General features: G+C 50.5%; 2 protein-coding genes across 4 annotated transcripts in view; one reads left to right on the top strand and one right to left on the bottom strand.

Annotated features, from left to right (window-relative positions):
- Nucleotides 1–3,161, bottom strand: part of DYNC2I1 (dynein 2 intermediate chain 1) — a 38,903-nt gene extending 35,742 nt beyond the window's left edge. Inside the window, 2 exon segments of the mRNA XM_028525285.2 lie at nucleotides 3–56; nucleotides 1,348–3,161. Of these exon segments, the coding sequence (XP_028381086.1) occupies nucleotides 3–56; nucleotides 1,348–1,362 (69 nt within the window). The 5' untranslated portion in view covers nucleotides 1,363–3,161.
- Nucleotides 3,162–6,082: 2,921 nt separating this feature from the next.
- The window catches only part of ESYT2 (extended synaptotagmin 2), a 51,533-nt gene continuing 40,233 nt past the window's right edge, over nucleotides 6,083–17,382 (top strand). The window contains exon 1 of one of the 3 annotated variants that reach the window (XM_028525540.2): nucleotides 6,083–6,539. In XM_028525540.2, the coding sequence (XP_028381341.1) occupies nucleotides 6,228–6,539 (312 nt within the window). In that variant the 5' untranslated portion in view covers nucleotides 6,083–6,227. The remainder of the gene's footprint in view (nucleotides 6,540–17,382) is intronic. The other 2 variants (XM_036011090.1, XM_028525539.2) reach the window with 2 other exon arrangements.

The raw sequence follows: 17,382 nt of genomic DNA, 5'->3' as shown, positions 1-17,382 counted from the left end.
ACCCAAAGGTGTCTTCTGAGGTCATCTGCTTTCCATGTATCATCTTTGGTTCTTCTCTAAAAAGAAGAGTATAAAGTTAGCATTTTCTAGGTTTAAAATAACCAATTTTGCAAGCCCTAGGAAGCTGCTTTTCACTAGGCCATTTTAACCAATGACAATTAGTCCTTCCTACATGAGAAATTACTGTCTATCTACCAGAATAAAAGGTAATAGAAATTCAGATTTTTTTAAATTATTCACTAGTCTAAAATTACATGTAAATGATTACAGAATGTGTTCCTCTGGCTACTTCACAACATCAATGTCCACGTTGCTCCAGAGCTCAGGCTAAGCATAGAGCATGCAGCCCTCCCCTTCCCCATGTCACTCTGCAGCCTGTTGGCGCCTGACACTCAAACAAGTTACTCTGATTAATCGGGTGCTTCATTCCTAAACATGAGAGGTCAGTCAGGCATTTGAGGAAAAAAAACAACACAAGAAAGAATCAAGATAAACGAAAAAGGAAAATGACCCAAGAAAATAAAGAGAAATCTTTTTAAGACATCATAAAAGTTATATCCTTGGAAAGATCTTAAAAATGTTATAAGCACAAGTTAAAACATATGCTACACAAAGGAGCACTATGAAAACAAGAATTCTTAATATTCAAGTTAGCAACATAAAACATATAAGTAGATGAAACTAACGATAAAGCTGGAGCAATCTCCCAGAATATATACACATTGAGAGAGAGCGCGCAACAGCGCGACTCGTCAGTCCAGCCTCCAGTCCAACAGCTAAGCAGAGGCTGAACCAGAGTTCCAGAAAGAGAGAATGTTGAAAGTAGAAAGTGGGAAACACGAAAAAAACAGAAAATGTCCTCGAAGTGAAGGCAGACCCGCGCTTCTTTTTGAAAGCGATGATCAAATGACAATAACATCCCCGCCCAGTCCCACTGCTTGGGTCTGCAGCGAATACTGCTCAGGAGCTCACAGTACAGTGTTTGGTTTTCAGCTTTAAAACGCCATCTGCCAGCAAATCACGGGAAACTTAGGCTATATGATCACTTAGAATCCGAACCGGGACGGAAAGAGATCGAAGGCATTTGTGGACAGTAAGTGCAGAGTAGAAGGAGGCGGTAACGGTGCACGGGCTTTGACATCGCACACAGGGACAACTGCCCGTATGAGTCCCGGGGGCTCCGCGGTAACTCGGGAGACCTCTGGCCTCCGCGCGTCCCGGACCAGATTCCGTTCCGGAGCCAGGGCCGCCAGGGGACTGGACACAGGGGGTCTGGACCAATTAACCAAGTTACGCAAACTTCCCAGATTCCACCCCTCACCCGGGACGCAGCCCGTGTGCACCCACCTTCCCGGACTCCATCGCCGTTCGCAGGCCCTGGAGGCGCGCCGCGCTACGCGCCACAAGCGAGGCGGGGGTAGGAGGGGCCCGCGGTGTTAATCCCCCGCTGGGCCGGCGTCGCGGACTCCTAGCAACCGGCAGGCTCGCGCTGAGGAGAGCGGAACTACTGCTGGCCCGGCATGCCCCTCGGCCTTCCCCAGAGCGCCTGCGGATCCTCGACTCCTAGCAACCGGCAGGCAAGAGTATTGGAGAGCCGAGCTACCGCTGGCCTGGCAGACCGCGGCCACCCACAGGGCGTCTGCGCGACCCCGACTCCTAGCAACGGCAGGCAAGAGCAGCGGAGGGCCGAGCGATCGCTGGCCTAGGACTCCCCGGGCAGAAAAGGAGCCGGCACGGAAGAAAATTGGCCGCGCTGAAGTCTCCCGCCCTGTCGGGTTCCTAGTGGTGCAGCTCTACGTGCGAAACGAAGGTGGGCTGACCCGGCTGTGGGGCAGGCAAGAGCGGAGCTAAAAGAGGGAAATGAGGCACAGCTGCCGCTTAACCGGCTCCATTTTTAGCCTGATGGCACCGGAACCTGACTCGTTGGGAAGGTGGCGTGTCCAGACCTCGTAGATTGACCGTCGGTGATGGAAACAGCTATTCATCTGGATAAGGCTTTGCACTTTACAGATCATTTCCCGTATGTTGTCATTTGATAAAACACAACCTCTAAGAATGGTAGGAATCAATGCATTAAAAAAAGTAGTCGTTGGAAGGACGCCTTTTTACGCAACACTAGAAACAAAAGTTGAATTATGAAGACAAAATGTTCTGCATTTCGGGTGTATTTATCTCGTGCAGGATGGGACCTTGCCTGTCCCATTCCAGTGAGGCGCCTTGTAACTCACTCAGCTGTTTCCAGAGACTGTTTTGCATTTCATTAGTATGCAAATGTACTTAGAAAAGATTACACTTAATGTTTTCACACACCCACAAAAAGAGTAAACTCTTTAATCATGTTACAGTGCATCAATGAGCATGTCACCCGTAGTCTGCGCTTTTGAAATGGTTTTTCTGCAGATACAAAATTTATTTTTCAGACATCGTATTTTTGAGTTACATACTATTATGAACCAGTTTACGGTTTAATGGATCCATCTATGCGTTCCAGATACAAAAGCCATTTATTTACTCAGTTCCTTGTCTTAGAGAAATTAATAGGTCCAGTAAGCCTTTCATATTTAATATACTCTGGTTTTGAACATACCACTCCTACCCCTTTCATTTTCACTCATCAGCACTCAGGAAGAACATAAAAGGAAGGTAGGGAAGGTATTATCAGTGATGGCTATGATTTATTTAGGGACTGTCCCAAATGAGGCACCAAACTAAAACTCCATTTGGTAATACTTAATTCTCACAGCATCCCATGGGAGGTAGGCATGTTAGTTTTTCAGATTAGAAGACTGAGGGCCAGAAAGGTTAATTCGCTTGCCTGAGGTCACACAGGGTGGTGGATGATCTGATGCCAAGTCATTCTCTTAACCAGCGTCATCCTGTCAGCTGAGAAAACAGCTGATCCTGACAGTCATTGGCAGGCACACTGCACGAATGACCCTTCTCTCTCACCTCCCAAGTGCGATCACTAACTCCTGGCAGGATAATTATGTCTTGTTTATATTTTTTCATTCCAGCCCCTACCAATCCATCCTGCATGGCAGCCAGTCATCAGGCACATGAGTCTATTGTCACTCCCTGCTTCTATCTCTTGCATCACCAAACAGAGTAATCTAGAGTCACCCGAATGCACCGTAATCACAGGCTTGGCAAATGTTTCTTCTTTCTCACTGCCCCGCCCCCAACATACTTGCCGAATAAATGTCTATAGAGGAAGCTCAAAACAATCTCTCCTTAGACTTCTTAAAATGATTATTTTATAAATAACTCCTTAGCCAATCAATTACATTTTCTCCTGTAATATCTTCATTTAGATGACTTACTGAGGCAATGGAGAAGGGTCATTCCTGCAGTATGCCAACGGATGACTGTCAGGGTCAGCTGTTTTCTTAGTTGACAGAATGACAGTGGTTAATTTGAGGTCATGGGAACTACAGAGTGCTAGAGATAGACAGCTAAAAAACATAGTCTGTACTTGCAAAGAGAAAGAAGTATGCAGACAACTGTTAAATAATGTGAACGAGAGGCAGAGTGCCTCCCACCTATACAGTGAATCCTCTGTAGAGGTATTGGGGTTGCAGCTGGGACAGGGAGGGGTAGAAGAGGTAGCCGGGACAGTTGATAAGGGCCAGACTTAGGCAGGAAGGGATCTGAAACAAAGCAGAAGGGATTGAACCTAAACAGAAGGGAGCACTTTTCTCTGAAGCCGGAAAGGATGAGAGCAGAGGCCGCAACTTCAGCTTTGTTCTAGAACACACACAATGATGCTTTTCTTTCCTCTGAGAAAGCAGAGGCTTTCATTACAGAATTGTCTGCACTGAAGAGAAGAAAAGAAGTGACATGAGGTCACAGGAGAGTGAGGGGTATAAGGAATAAAACACCAGTGAGAACCAAAGTACTGAGTTGCTCCTGTTATTAGACTCAGTGCAGAGAGATGGGTTCTGCTTTGCTGACGTGATCAAACACAGGGAAGTGGGCTCGCAAGGGCAGCTGGGGCTGGGAGGCTGATTGGTGTATACCATGGACACTTCTCCCACATCTTTGACGTCCCTAAGCCCGCATGTCAAATACTTTATCACAGACATGCAGGATTTCTTCTTATGTGGCTTGTGTTCACACAGCCTTTATCTGTAGGATGTGATTCTACAGCTCTTCAGGGCAAGGCTCATGCTCCTTCCTGTGTTAACAAGCAGTTACTTGTTGTGAGATCATAAGTTAGCCATGAGTGAGGGTGGCATCTGAACAGTAAGCTGTTGCAGGAAGAGGGTTGAGACCATTTTACAGGGGTGGGCAAAAGGAGGTTTACATTTGTTCACGTGGAAAATAATAATGAATAACTACTAATAAAAGAACAAACTGTTTCACTTACTCAAAACTGTAAGCCCAGTTTTGCCCAAGCCCTGTAATTACAGCTTACATAATGTAGTTTGGTAAAGAATAAGAAAGACAAAACCACTTTCTTTTTGAGTTTTGTGCCCTCCACCTAAGCTGAGTGTTCTAAACCCTAGAACAAGGGTTTTGAGATACACACTTATGTCTCCATAGCAACATACACATATGCATACACAATTGCATATGGACTCATAGATGAGGAGAGGAGAGAGGTATGTGCATTCATTCAGCACCTGTTGTGCCAGGCACACTGCCAGCCTGAGGACATGGTGGTAAACATAACACAATTATTGCACTCAAGGAAATTAAATCCCAGTGGAATTATTAGAGTTTCCCAAAGTGACTGATGCACGCAAACGTGTCCCCAACATCCAGGTGAATTAAGTCTGATTCCTCCAGTCTAACAGCCGATTGCAGCTTAGTCTGTAGTTGGCAGTCCTCTTCACCTCACACAGCAAATGGTGTGTGGAACATCGCTTTTGTCCTGGAGACGCCAGGCTTTGTCCCTGCAGCTACTGCAATATGGCAGGGAAGAACAAATGTCAACCAAGAACTCAAAAAACATTAAGCATGCTGTATTTCTCTTCTATGGTCCCTGACCTTCCTAAAGGTGGTAATTCAAGGCTACCAGTAACAAAATTTGAAGAGTAAGGCGGGAGCGGGGGAAACTGGCCTATCGATATAAATTTAATTAAAATTTCCTTGGAATTTGTTGAATATACTGAAAAAAAGTTAACTGGAAATTACTGATTGAGTTTCCTGGAAAATAAAGTGATCAGGGATGTTGTGTTTCTCAGAAATCACAAGCAAGAGCTAAGCGAGTCCTCCCAGCATCGAGTGGGCCAGGACTGGCCAGGGCGTGAACCCCTTTCGCAGGAGTACATCCTGCCCTGAGTCGCCTCGCACACGTTCTCTGCGCCGAAATTCCTGCATTTTACATACACCTAAAGGGGACCCATCCAGTTGTGTTTATTTCATCTCTAAGATAGCTGCGATTTCCAAAACGAAGCACATCCTCACGCTGTGGAGTCATCGGCACGACGAGAGCTTTCTGGCACTGCACTATCTCTCACTCAGGAGCGTGTTTGGTTTGGTTTTTGTTTTTTCACACGTTAAAAGTATATCAAACAGCAACTTCCCAAACTCGGCAAGTGTTTGCAATATGCAGCAGCGCGCACTTCTGGTTCCACACCAGTCCTCCAGAGCCACGCCTTCGGCCGGATTCCCCCATTGCCCCGATGACCACAGGCACGCGACAGAGCCGCCCCAACGGCCAGCACCGCTCCGCAGCCAGGACCGAACTGGCCGCTGCCACACCACCAGCCCCACCAGGCCTCACGCCCCGCGGGCCACCGCCCAGGAACCCAGCGCGGAGCAGCCACACGCAAGCCCCGCCCACATCCAGGGGCTGGTCCGCCCCCCCCTCCCCGCCCCTCCTCCAGAGGACCGAGCCGGCCAGCCCGGCCCGCCCTGTGGGAGTGGGTGCCCAGAGCCCAGGACCGCGCCCAGCAGCTCCAGGAGCGCCCACCCCGCCCAGCTTGAAGACGTCCACGCCGACCCCGCCCACTCCCGCCGCAGCCTGCGCCCCGCCCACCGCGGCGATGGCGTCACATACAAGCCCCGCCCACCTCTAGGAGCGACGAGTCCGGAGGCCAGGACAGCGCCGGGTTGCTGCCCGAGTACCCACCCCGCCCTGCGCACTGACGTCGTACGCTGCCCGCGGGCGGAAGCGCGGGCGGGCTCTAGCGGCGGCGCCGTCCCCTCAGAGGGGCGCAGCAGCGCGGGTTGAGGCGCCTCGGCGGAGCGGGACGCGCTCGCAGCGCGGCTGGGCGCTGGCGATGAGCGACGCCGGGGCCCCGGGACCTGAGGCCGGCGCTGCGCGGGCCGAGCCGGCCGGCGCGGCGCTGAGCGTGGACGTGGCGGGGCTGCTGGTGCAGCTGGCGCGCAGCTTCGCGCTGCTGCTGCCGGTGTACGCGCTCGGCTACCTGGGCCTGAGTTTCAGCTGGGTGCTGCTGGCGCTCGGGCTGCTCGTGTGGTGCCGGCGGAGCCGCGGCCTCAAAGCCACCCGCTTGTGCCGCGCCCTGGCGCTGCTGGAGGACGAGGAGCGCGCGGTGCGCTTGGGGGTGCGCGCCTGCGACCTGCCCGCCTGGGTAAGTGCGGGCGCGGGCCCCGCCCCGGCCCCGCTCCCATCCCCGCCCCGAGCCCCGAGCCCGCTCCGAGCCCCGTTTGTGCCCAGGTCCGGGGTGCGCGCCTGCGACCTCCCGGCCTGCGTGAGCGAGGGACGCGGACCCCGCCCCGGACCCAGTCGGGTGCCCCGCTTACCTGCCGGGGCCCCTGAGCGCGCCGCCCTGCCCTCCCACCACGCCTACCTGTGCGGTCGGGGGTGCGGCTAGCTCCGCGACCGACCCCACTCCGCCTGGCTCAGGTGTCCGCCCCGCCCTGCCCCTCCCTTGCCTACCTGTCCAGGTCGCGTGTCTGCGCCGTTGTCAGCCCCCGCCCGCTCGCGCACCCTCGTGGGGTGTCCTGACCGCCGCCAGCCTGCCCCGAACTCCCCCCCCCCCCCCCGGGGCCGGGTGCGGCGTCAGGTCCGGCTCTCTGTCGGCGCGCGCCCGGCTCGCCGGGGCCGGAGTCCTCGCCTCTGCCGCGCAGGCCGCCGGCCCCCTGGGCCCCACCGTCCGCGTCGCGCTAGCTTTCCGCAGCCCCCGCACCCGGCGCCTTCCCTCTCCTCCCTCCTGCTCCTGCCACGTCGCAGCCCCTCGGCTGCTGCCCTGGGCGGGGACGGGGACGGGGTCGTGGCCGGGAGGCCGGTGGCACGGGAAAGGTGGGTTTCTGTCGGTCCCCGGGAGACTGGGGTGTTCTGATGAAGAGCCGCGAGGGGCGCCCCGCGCCCCGGCCCCCCGAAGTCGCCGCTGTGAAGATCGCGGAAAGTTCGGTTTTCTGCAGGCACCGCTGAGGGCCGCACCTCGGTGCAGGGTGAGCGGGACGCGGGGCGACCGGAGGGACTTTTGGCGCCGCCGCGCCGACTGGAGCCGCCGGGTAGGGACCGCTCGGTGTTTGCCGCGGGCGGTTCTCTGCGTCACTTCTTCAGGCCGAAGGGCCTCCAGCTCCCGCTCCCTGCGGCGTTCTCGGCCGGGCTCGCGTCTCGGGCTCAGGCTTGCAGGAAGTCAGTTTCCGAGATAAGCGCTGCTCCCTCTCAGGGGCTGGGTGTGCCAGAGGCCGGGCGCCCGCGGAGGAGCGCGGGCGTGGACGCGCTTGGGCGGGGCAGGTGGGAAACCACAGCCCCCAGCGGAGACGCCCTCGCGGGGCTCCCTGGCAACGACGGACGGACGCACGGACCGACGGACGGACAAATAGGAGCCCAGCTGGCTGGGCCTCGGGGGTGGAAGCTGTCAGCTCACAGTGGGTGGGGTGGGGTGGGGTGGGGTGGGGGAGCGCAGGGTCGGGAATCAAATCTCTAGGAGCTGGAAGGAGGCCGGTGTGGGAAGGGGAGGCCAGCGTCCCCGAGTGAGAAAGGCGGGAGGACTTGCAGGTGGCGTCTCGTGTCTGCGTCCCCCCAAGTTAAAGGATGCCAGGAGGTGGCTAAATTCAGAGCGTGGATGCATCGCCAAATCTGCCGGCGTGGTCGGGGCTGAGGTTCCCAGGAACCGATGGTGCTCTCACAGGTACTGGGCTCCGAAGCTGCTGGCGGCTGTCGACGGGCCAGCGACAGCCCTTGCGGGGTGCGCGCGGTTTTCGCACACTAAATGACCGGACGCAGTTGCTGCTGCTACACGGAAGGCAGGACAAGTGCTTTTTCTTTCTTTGAACAGAATAAAAGGGTGATTGGCCAAAGAGCCTCTTTCTGGCTTTCTCTTCCCTGTGACTTAAACTGATGGACCATGATGTTCATCCCATGGAGAGAGGAATTTATATTTTCTCCAAAGTTTTCCACCCGTTTGTTGATAATTTCTCTCTGTACTCATACCCTACATAGACACACTTACACATGCCTGCATGGCTGAGAGAGCTTCTGGACGGCTTCATGTGCATCTGGACAGTGGTCACATCCAAGAAAAGCACTAGGAGCCTGGGGTTTGAGGGAGATGATTTTATGCCTTTTTACACATTTTAATTGTACTTGACACAGTTTTTATACTTTGTTCATTTATCATACCCACGCGTTATTGTCATGGTAAGACCAGTGGACTATAGAGAAGACTGTCTGCTATTTCACTTCAGCCAGGGAGCAAAGCAACAGTAGAAGAAGCCATCTATAAGAAAAGTTAAGATTCCTCTATTAGTGTTTTGATTCTTACAGCACCTGTTCAGGCTCATGGGGTTCTGAACTTTGGGCTGGTGTTTTTCTTTGAATGAGATGTACGAGGTCTTTCCAGAAAGTATCCAGCCATGCAATATGAAAAACAGACATTTATTAAAGAAGCTACAAGATACATCGTACACAGGACAATGATGCACCTCAGTCCCCTTCACAGTAGGCACCTTGGGACTGCACATAGTTCTAGTTGCTATCAGCTGCCCCATCATATTTTCCTAAATCTCACTGATGGTCTGAAATCTCTTCTGCTTCACAGGTGATTTTAGTTTTGGGGAAAGCCAGAAGTCTTGGGGAGCCAAATCTGGGCTGTAGTGGGGCTGATCACCTGGGCGATTTGGTGTTTTTCCAAAATACTCGGCACGAGACGTGATGCATGAGCAGGCTTGTCGTGAGGAAGCTGCCAATCACCAGTCGTCCACAGCTGTAGCCTTCTGAATCATCCAAATAGTTTCTGCGGAGGAATGTTCAAGTTTAATGGAAAATTTTTTTTATTTTAAAAGATTTTATTTATTTATTTTTAGAGAGGGAAGGGAAGGAGAAAGAGAGAGAGTGAGAGCACGTGAGGGAGAGAGAGAGGGGGAGAGAGAGACATCAATGTATGGTTGCTGGGGGCTGTGGCCTGCAACCTAGGCATGTGCCCTGACTGGGAATGGAACCTTCGATGCCTGGTTTGCAGCCCGCACCCAATCCACTGAGCTACGCCAGCCAGGGCCAAGTTTAATGGAAAATTTGATGCGGATTTGTTGCTCTACTTGTTCATTTTGAACATGATAGCCACACAGTACACATGCTCACACAACAGCATCTACTGTCCCCACTGACTACTACAGTGAAGTTGTCACTGTTCACACATGCACATTCCAGTCCACTCTCCTTGGCTGCCAGGTCACACCCATGCCATGCAAACTGTTCTCGTCACAGTAACGGTGGCCGGGCTCCTTCCTTACAGACCTCCTGTTTGTACACATTCACATCGTGTGTTTAACAGCCATGAGTCAGAGCAGGGCTGGAAGCAGAGGAAAAGATGAACTCAGGTACCCACTTCCCACCCCACTTTTGGATATGTTCACTTACAGTTTTTTTAATTTTTACTTAGTCAAGTAAAAATGTACAGTGGATATGAAAAATGAGATATTAAAGAATATTATTAATACTTTGAGAAAAGTATATATGGTTTTGAGTTAACACTACTAGAATATGAGAAATACCTCTCACTTAACATGTGATGATTCTGTAAGACTTTGGTCCTGCAGCTTTAATGTAAGCTGTGTTGTTATTCATTCGTCACTCTTTTTTTTTTTCTCTTCACAAATGGAAAAGGCCTGGCAGGTTTGGGCTGATGGACTGAGGACTGACTTTTTTGTTGGACTAGTGTTTAACTGGGTGGGCCCTGTAAACTTAAGACTATGGGTAAAGAGTATTCTTGAGTTTTTGTAGAGATACATAAGAACAGTTTTCTATTGCTATTTTCATTTATTTGAAAAGTTAGAACCTGGTAGGGTGAAGTCTGTCAGTTTGGGTCTGGTTTTTCTTCTGCCAGTAAATGCTACTGCTGTGGCTCCAGATAAGTAGAGTGCCAAACCTGTCCTATACAATATTAATGTTACTCAGCTGTTTTGACAGTTGGTCTTTTGTTACTCTGATACTTTGATAATTGAGATTTAATGCTGTTGGTACTATCGTGTCCAAGTGTTTCTTTGGGGAGAGCTGTCTTCTTATCCTGGTTCTGGGAAGTTCAGGAGAATTTAACTGTAGCCAAAATTTAATGTATACTCTAAGAACCAAATGAACACAAGAAAAGAATACACTGTGGCCTCATGTAACACAGGGCAAATGTTTGCTTTTATTCTTGGTGTTAATCATTGACTTAGACTTTATGGAAATTGTGTGAGGACTTGTAACAACATAGTTGGTGTAGCTAAATCAGGAAGCACAGCTCAGCTATTTTAAACCATGGTTGCAACTTTAGCACTTAGATCCTAGCGAGATTATGTGCTTTGTGAAAAGGTTAGCTGACTGGGAAGGGGTTATGGATGCTCTTTGTTCATTTGTTTTTAAGATTTTATTTTATTTTTAGAGAAAGGGGAAGGGATGGAGAGAGAGGGAGACACACATGGATGTGAGAGATGTCGGGGTGCCTCTCACATGCACCCTGACCGGGGACTGATCCCACAACTCAGGCATGTGCCCTGATTGGCACTCAACCCGTGAGACTTTGCTGTGTGGGACAGCGCCCAACCGGCCGAGCCACCCCGGTCAGGGCAGGGTGGGCGCTCTTTGGATTTCTTGTTCACACGCACGCTGCTGCTGGGGTTCAGAGACGGACTGGCTGTGAGTGTGATGTTGCTTGGGCCATGTGGCCTGGAAGCTGCATTCAGTCGGAAGAGCGTAGCCCAAAGTTGCTCAACATACAGCAGCGAGTACCTGATTTTTAGTTTAAACTAAAAAACGATTTGAATTTAGGGTACCTGCATTCATCAGTTGTGTGCGTGGGTTTGGGTAATACCTACTTCTGTTTCATTTGACTGTTGGCCTCACTTTGCATTTCCACATGGGAGAACATAAAGCTAGGACTAGATATATGAACTGAGAATATGTGTAACATATATATTAAATTAACACGCTACATGAAATTTACAGAATCTAGATATCAATCTTGTGAAGAACCTACTGTGAAAAACCAACTAGTAATTTAGCGTTCTTGTTAGGCCTCGTGATGGTCCTATTTTTTTTTGGTAAGTTTTTATGATTTCTACATTGTTTGCAACATTTAACTTTGAATAATATCGCAGATGTTGTGAATATACTAAAAACCATTGAACTGCATACTTTAAGTGAGTGAATTGTATAGTATTTGAATTATATCTCAATAGCACTGTTAAAAATATTATAGACATTAGATTTCTTTTGAAAGTAAAGGAGTGGAGCCCTGGCTGGTGTGGCTCAGTGGACTAGTGCTGGCCTGTGAACCACAGGGTCCCCAGGGTGATTCCCAGTCAGGGCACAGGTCAGGACTGCTGTCCAGGTCCTCAGCAGGGCGTGCACAAATGACGAAAGTAAACAAGTAAATGTTTTTACCTCACTGCTGTTACTTAAACATTGTTATTACTTTAAACATTGTTATTATATAGGCCAACCAAGCAAATTCTAATTGAAGAACAATAGAAATCATGCTTCGTAGATATAAACAGCCTAAATGTGTGTTTTCTGAGTTACTGTAAACTCTTACCTTTGATTTAAGGTTATCAGTACATACTTATGTCTGTTTGAGAAATTTAGCTTACAGATTGGATTTATATTAGATACATTCTAATAAAGCATGATTTTAGGATGTACTGTTTATGGTTTTGCATTTTATTATGTTTTGTTTCCACATTATCTTTTTTAGTTCCCACAACTACCGTGTTGTGCCATGTATAATGTGCACCCATGTTTTTGTGCATGTTATACACAGGCTTATTATACCCATTATTATACCCATGTATAATGTGCACCCTTATTTTTCCCTCAAAAATTTGGGCACAAAATTTGCATTAAACATAGCAAAAATATGGTATGCTGGCTCAGCTGAATTTTCTTCCTGCATTTACAGATCCAAGGGGGGGTAAGGGGTCATCCTGCTCTCACACATGTCCTCTCTGGCAGGTGGATCAGGGCAGGGTATGCTGCCCCCGCCCCCCAGGCCCTGGTGGATCGGAGAGAAGATGGCAGGGGCTAGTCTGATAGGGAGCACAGAGACATATTTGCGGACAGTTCAGAACAGAAGGACGGGACACTCTGCTCAGTGGGAACAGTGGACTGAAGCCCAGGATTGGGAAATTGGGGGCAGGTTCCAGGCGGAAGCTCAGAGCCCAGTAGGGCAGGAGTGCCCCTCTGGAGGGAGCCGTAGGGGAGGGATGGAAGGCTACACAAGGCTTGACACACTCTGGACCAGGGCTGAGGAGTGGCTGTGCTCAGATTGGGGCCTGTGTTCTTGGGACGGACCCCCCCCCCCCTCACCGTCACCGGACCGCCCTGGGCCTGAGCACAGAAACTGCTCTGGAGGTGTGGGGTGCTCGGGGAGCGGAGGAGGGAGAGGTGGTGATGTGTCCAAACCCAAGCATGTGGAGTGAGATGATGGAAACTCCTGTGCTGTCAGGAGAGCGCTCATCTCCCTTCAGTTGCCAAAAACTTGGCAGCCGAGGCTGCCGCTGGATCGCGGTGCCGCACACCATTACGGTAACCGGAGCGCCGTCCTCGCTCTGCCAGCACACTGTTCTCTCCTGCTCGTAAGGACCCGTGCTGTTCCTTAGACACTGAGTCACCTCCTGTTCCTCTGGACTCGGGCGGGGCCCAGCTCTCACAGAAACAGTGTGGGTAGTTGTCTCTTTCATGGCAGTGTTTCTCCACCTGGCCTGTGTTGTCGGTAAGGTTCCTCTTGGCCTTTCTCTCTGCCATTGAGCTTTCTTCCTTCCTTCATTTTTCTTGGCTGTCACAAAAATCCTGTAAAATTTTTGAAGAAAACCATTTATTTTGGTGAGTTTTTCTTACAGTAGAGCACATTATAGGGAAGTCGTGCCACTTACGTGCAGGGATTAAAAACCAGCCTCTATTGATTCATCTGTTTCTCAGCCGGCATGTCTTAGCCCTCGCCGCACTCCAGGTGTCGTGACAGGTGCCAGGGGTGCCCACGTGAGCAAGACGAGGTCTTCAACCCAAGACCTCTTACTAGCTGGTAATGGCACAAACCTGTTTATGGCACTCATTTTAGTCATCGTATACCTTGGTAGTGTTTCGAAATGAAACCAATACATACTCATTGTTTTTAACCCAGGCAAACCGTTTGCTCAGGAACATGTGGTTTACGATGAAAAGTTTTCTAGAAACTTTTAACAGCGTGTGGAAACAGGAAAGGCAGCCCTTCCTCAGGCCTTCCCGTTGGTGCAGGGGTGTGACTGGGAGCACTTCGTATACTCGGAATAGCTCAGCTCTTCAGACCAATCTACTCTAAAGCAGAGGTTTTTACTGATGAAGAGGAACACTTTTGTGGGGCTTGCAGATCTCGCTGTGCTTAAAAGTGTGAGTGCGTGCTTTGCCCTCTCTGCCTGTGCTGTGACGGCGAGTTTCCTGAGGGACTGACCCTCTGAGACCCGCTCTTACCTGGTGCATTTGTGACGGGCCACAGCGGGCGCTCTGGGCGGCGGGTCCCTGCAGAGCACCGGCACATCCTGAGGGTGCCCACCATGTGTCAGCTGCAGTGAGTTCTTCTCGAAAAGAGCTCTATTTTCATGCCTGGGGACCAGCCCCGAGTTGGTGATAACCACACCGAAGGGCAGATGTGGAAATGCTAGCTTGTCAGGGTTCTCTGCGCTTTTTTTGGTATTTGTGAAACTGTCATACACGTTGGCCTTGAAGTTCTTTCATTTGTTCACTCAGTGAGGTTCCTCTTTCTGTTGCTAGTGAACATGCAAGTGGGTCTTTCTTTATTTCTGTGTTACACCTAAACCGCTTTTAAAACCGTGACTTTTCTGGTATGAGAAGACCGCACGCTCGTTGTAGAACATCTCACGCTTGGGGGGAGGACACAGAGGGGCCGAGTCGCCTGCAGCCCTGCTACCTGGAGGTGACCGCCGTTAGCACGCCGGTGACTTTCTGGACTTCTAGCGCGTGTGGATGCACGTGCGTGTGTTATGTCCACCTTCATTAGCGTTACATGGTGGACATTGTCATTCTCCTTCAGAAATATGACTTTGCTTATTGCGGCGTGAGCCATCTTACGGGAGGCCGTGCCTTATTTCAGAGATGTCTGATGGACACATTCCAAGAACGAGATGGCCAGCTGGTACGTGCCAAGGAAAGGAAAAACTACAGTTGAGATATGTAACTTTCTGCTCTTTTTTTTTTTCAAATATTTTTTTTTCTATAATATTTTGATGAGTTTTTTTAAATTTTTATTTATTTTTAGAGAGGGAAGGGAGAGAGATAGAGAGAGAGAGAGAGAAAGAGAGAGAGAGAAACATCAATGTGCGGTTGCTGGGGGTTATGGCCTGCAACCTAGGCATGTACCCTGGCTGGGAATCGAACCTGGGACACTTTGGTTCCCAGCCCACGCTCCATCCACTGAGCTACGCCAGCCAGGGCACTTTCTGCTCTTTTAAAGTTACGAAACATTATTTGCTTCAGCTATTCTATCAGATCTGTCCAGGATATATGAACTATTTTTGAACTTGTAAGTAGCATGATAATTTTAAGCCAAAGTCTGGCTTTGGAGAGCAGTGTTGTTTTGAAATTCAGGGTACATTTATCCAGATCTCCTCTCATGTAAATCAACTTCAGAAGAAAAGCTTTCCTCCCACGTGGACTCACAGCTTCAATGGCTTTTCTTCCTCTGTGAGCTGCTGCGTTGGGATATCACAGTTTTTTTCAGGAGGAATATTTTAAACTGCAGCAGCGCAGTGTCGTGGTGGCTGCTTTGCAGATCGCCAGGAAGGTTCCCTGGACTGTCACTGATCTGCAGGTCCCTGGCCGTGTGGCCAGCGTCAGCGCCCTGGCGCTCGAGTGGGCCCCTCCGGGTGGCAGCCTCCCACGGGAGGGCATTGCTTCGCAGGCGCACAATCGAGAAGCAGGCTGTGCGTCTGGTGGGTGCAGGCTCCTGCCTGAGACCCCCTCCCTGACTGTGTCTTCCCCGGGGTCAGCCACACCTTTTAGAGCCTTTGCTTCCTTCTCACTAGGTGGGCATTGGAATGAGCCTGCCAGTGGTGAGCTTCTGAGGCAGGAACGGGGAGAGACCCAGGGACAGGCTGCCGCTGGAGCCAGACCTGGGGGGGTGGGGCGGGGGAGTGGGAGTGATGCCCTGCATGGCCGGTGCTGCTCCTGCGTTCCCTGCTGCTGCCAGCCCCCTGCTGCCTGCATTTGAAGATTGTTAGTGTCTCAGGTCAGGTCTTTTTAGTGAACCTGAGGCACACTTCCAGGCACAGGTGTGTGTTGATTCTTCAGGTTTTCCTGAAACAAAGTTTCTCTCTAACACAAGGCTGGCAGCTCGGGTGTTCTTAGAGCATGTGCTGCTCTTGTCCTGGTCTTGCCTCATCCGTTCTTAGTTTGTTGGCTTTTGGCAAGGACCCACCACTCCTGCCTGGATCTTCTCAGGAAGGCTGGTGTTTGGGATTGATGGGGGAACCCTCCCTCAGGTGGGATTGGTGCGGGGGGGTAGGGGGGGCCCTCCCTGAGGTGGCTGGTGAGCCTGCTGAGGCTGGCCTTTGAGCCAGGCAGGGGGACCTCGGGGCTGCCGACAGGACAGGCAGGGCTGTGCTGGTTGGGGCCCTCTTGTTCCCAGGGGCCACTCAGAGTTGCTGTCCTGAGGGAACTGAATTCTCTCTTCCCTCCTTCTAAGACGACGGAAGAACTCATCCATGGAGCCAGCCATTGCTCCGAGTGAGAGTTTGGTCCTCCCTCCCTCCGTTCTCTCTTTCCTCCTTTCTTTTCTTTCTTTCTTTTCCCCTGAGATGAATGCCTAGAGCGCGATGCAGAAGTGAGCAGAGCTCAAACCCTTCTTGGAATGAGGAAGCATGTGAAGAAATGAACTTGATAGACCAGTTTACCGTTGGAGGTTTAATGAGACTGGGTTTCTACAGTGATCACTTGACCCACTGTCTTCTGAGTTTTACTTAAAAGTGATTGTTAATGCTCAGGTGAAGAGATACGCATCTTTCTTCGTATTTCCCAGACACTGGTTCCCGAATGCTAGGTTTGCCAGGAAGGGGACGTGTGTCTCACTGCAGCTCCCACACCCACCCACCCTGTGGCAGGCCTGCCGTCCTCGTCCCCCTGCAGCCGGGGGGCTCGGGCTGGGTCCCTGCGGGCATCGGTGCCTCGGACACGGTCTTCGAGGGGGTGCTGGGTGAAGACAGCTCCTTCATTTACTTTGAAGTTTTATGTCATTGTTTTCTAATGTTCAGAAGTGGGGAACACGGCTTAGTTAGAAATTTCAGCTCTGTATAAATTTGTTCCCTCCTTTATACTCAGCAAGGTGTGACGGGGGGACTTTAGGGCCCTCCGGGTCCAGTGCACGGACTCCCTGTGACTTTGAACAAGTGTGCTCGTTATCAGTCACCAGTCACGGGGAGCCCTTGGGTGTCCCAAGGGCTGCTGGGAGGGGGCGACGGGGGCCGTGTGCAGAGTGCCGGGCCTGCCCCGGACGTTCTGTCTTTGAATATTTGGTTTAACTTTCTCCTAAACAAAACGACTTCGGTAATGTCAACACCCTAGAGCCCCAGCTATGCCTCTGTTCTTTTTAAAGATAAGGTTAAAACGGGGTTTCTTGGGTAGTGTCAACTATTAAAAATAATCAAAGCTTGGACAATGAAACAATGATTATTTCTGGTTTGTGGAGACAGTATAAACACTTATGAAAACTTGTTTTATAACTGGACTTATAAAGGAGATTTAGTGGAGGGTGTTGCTTGTTTTTTATTTTTAGTTGAAAGATTAAGACTGGAAACCAGACGATATGTGTTCGTGCATTCCTATATGACTTAGGGACATGTTTTCTATTTTCCCAGCCTTTCTCTGTGATGTTTTTCCTACTTTAAATTCTGTTTTGCGGAACCTAAGCAAATGTTTATGAATATGTATTAGTGACAAGCAGATTTTCAGCTCAGTGAACAGAATTAAAATTTGGCAAATTTTAATAAGCAAAACAG

The sequence above is a fragment of the Phyllostomus discolor genome, chromosome 10, assembly GCF_004126475.2.
Source record: "Phyllostomus discolor isolate MPI-MPIP mPhyDis1 chromosome 10, mPhyDis1.pri.v3, whole genome shotgun sequence".
In the NCBI taxonomy this organism is placed as follows: domain Eukaryota; kingdom Metazoa; phylum Chordata; class Mammalia; order Chiroptera; family Phyllostomidae; genus Phyllostomus; species Phyllostomus discolor.
The sequence above is the reverse complement of the archived record's forward strand: the minus strand, read 5'-3'. Positions and strand labels throughout refer to the sequence as shown.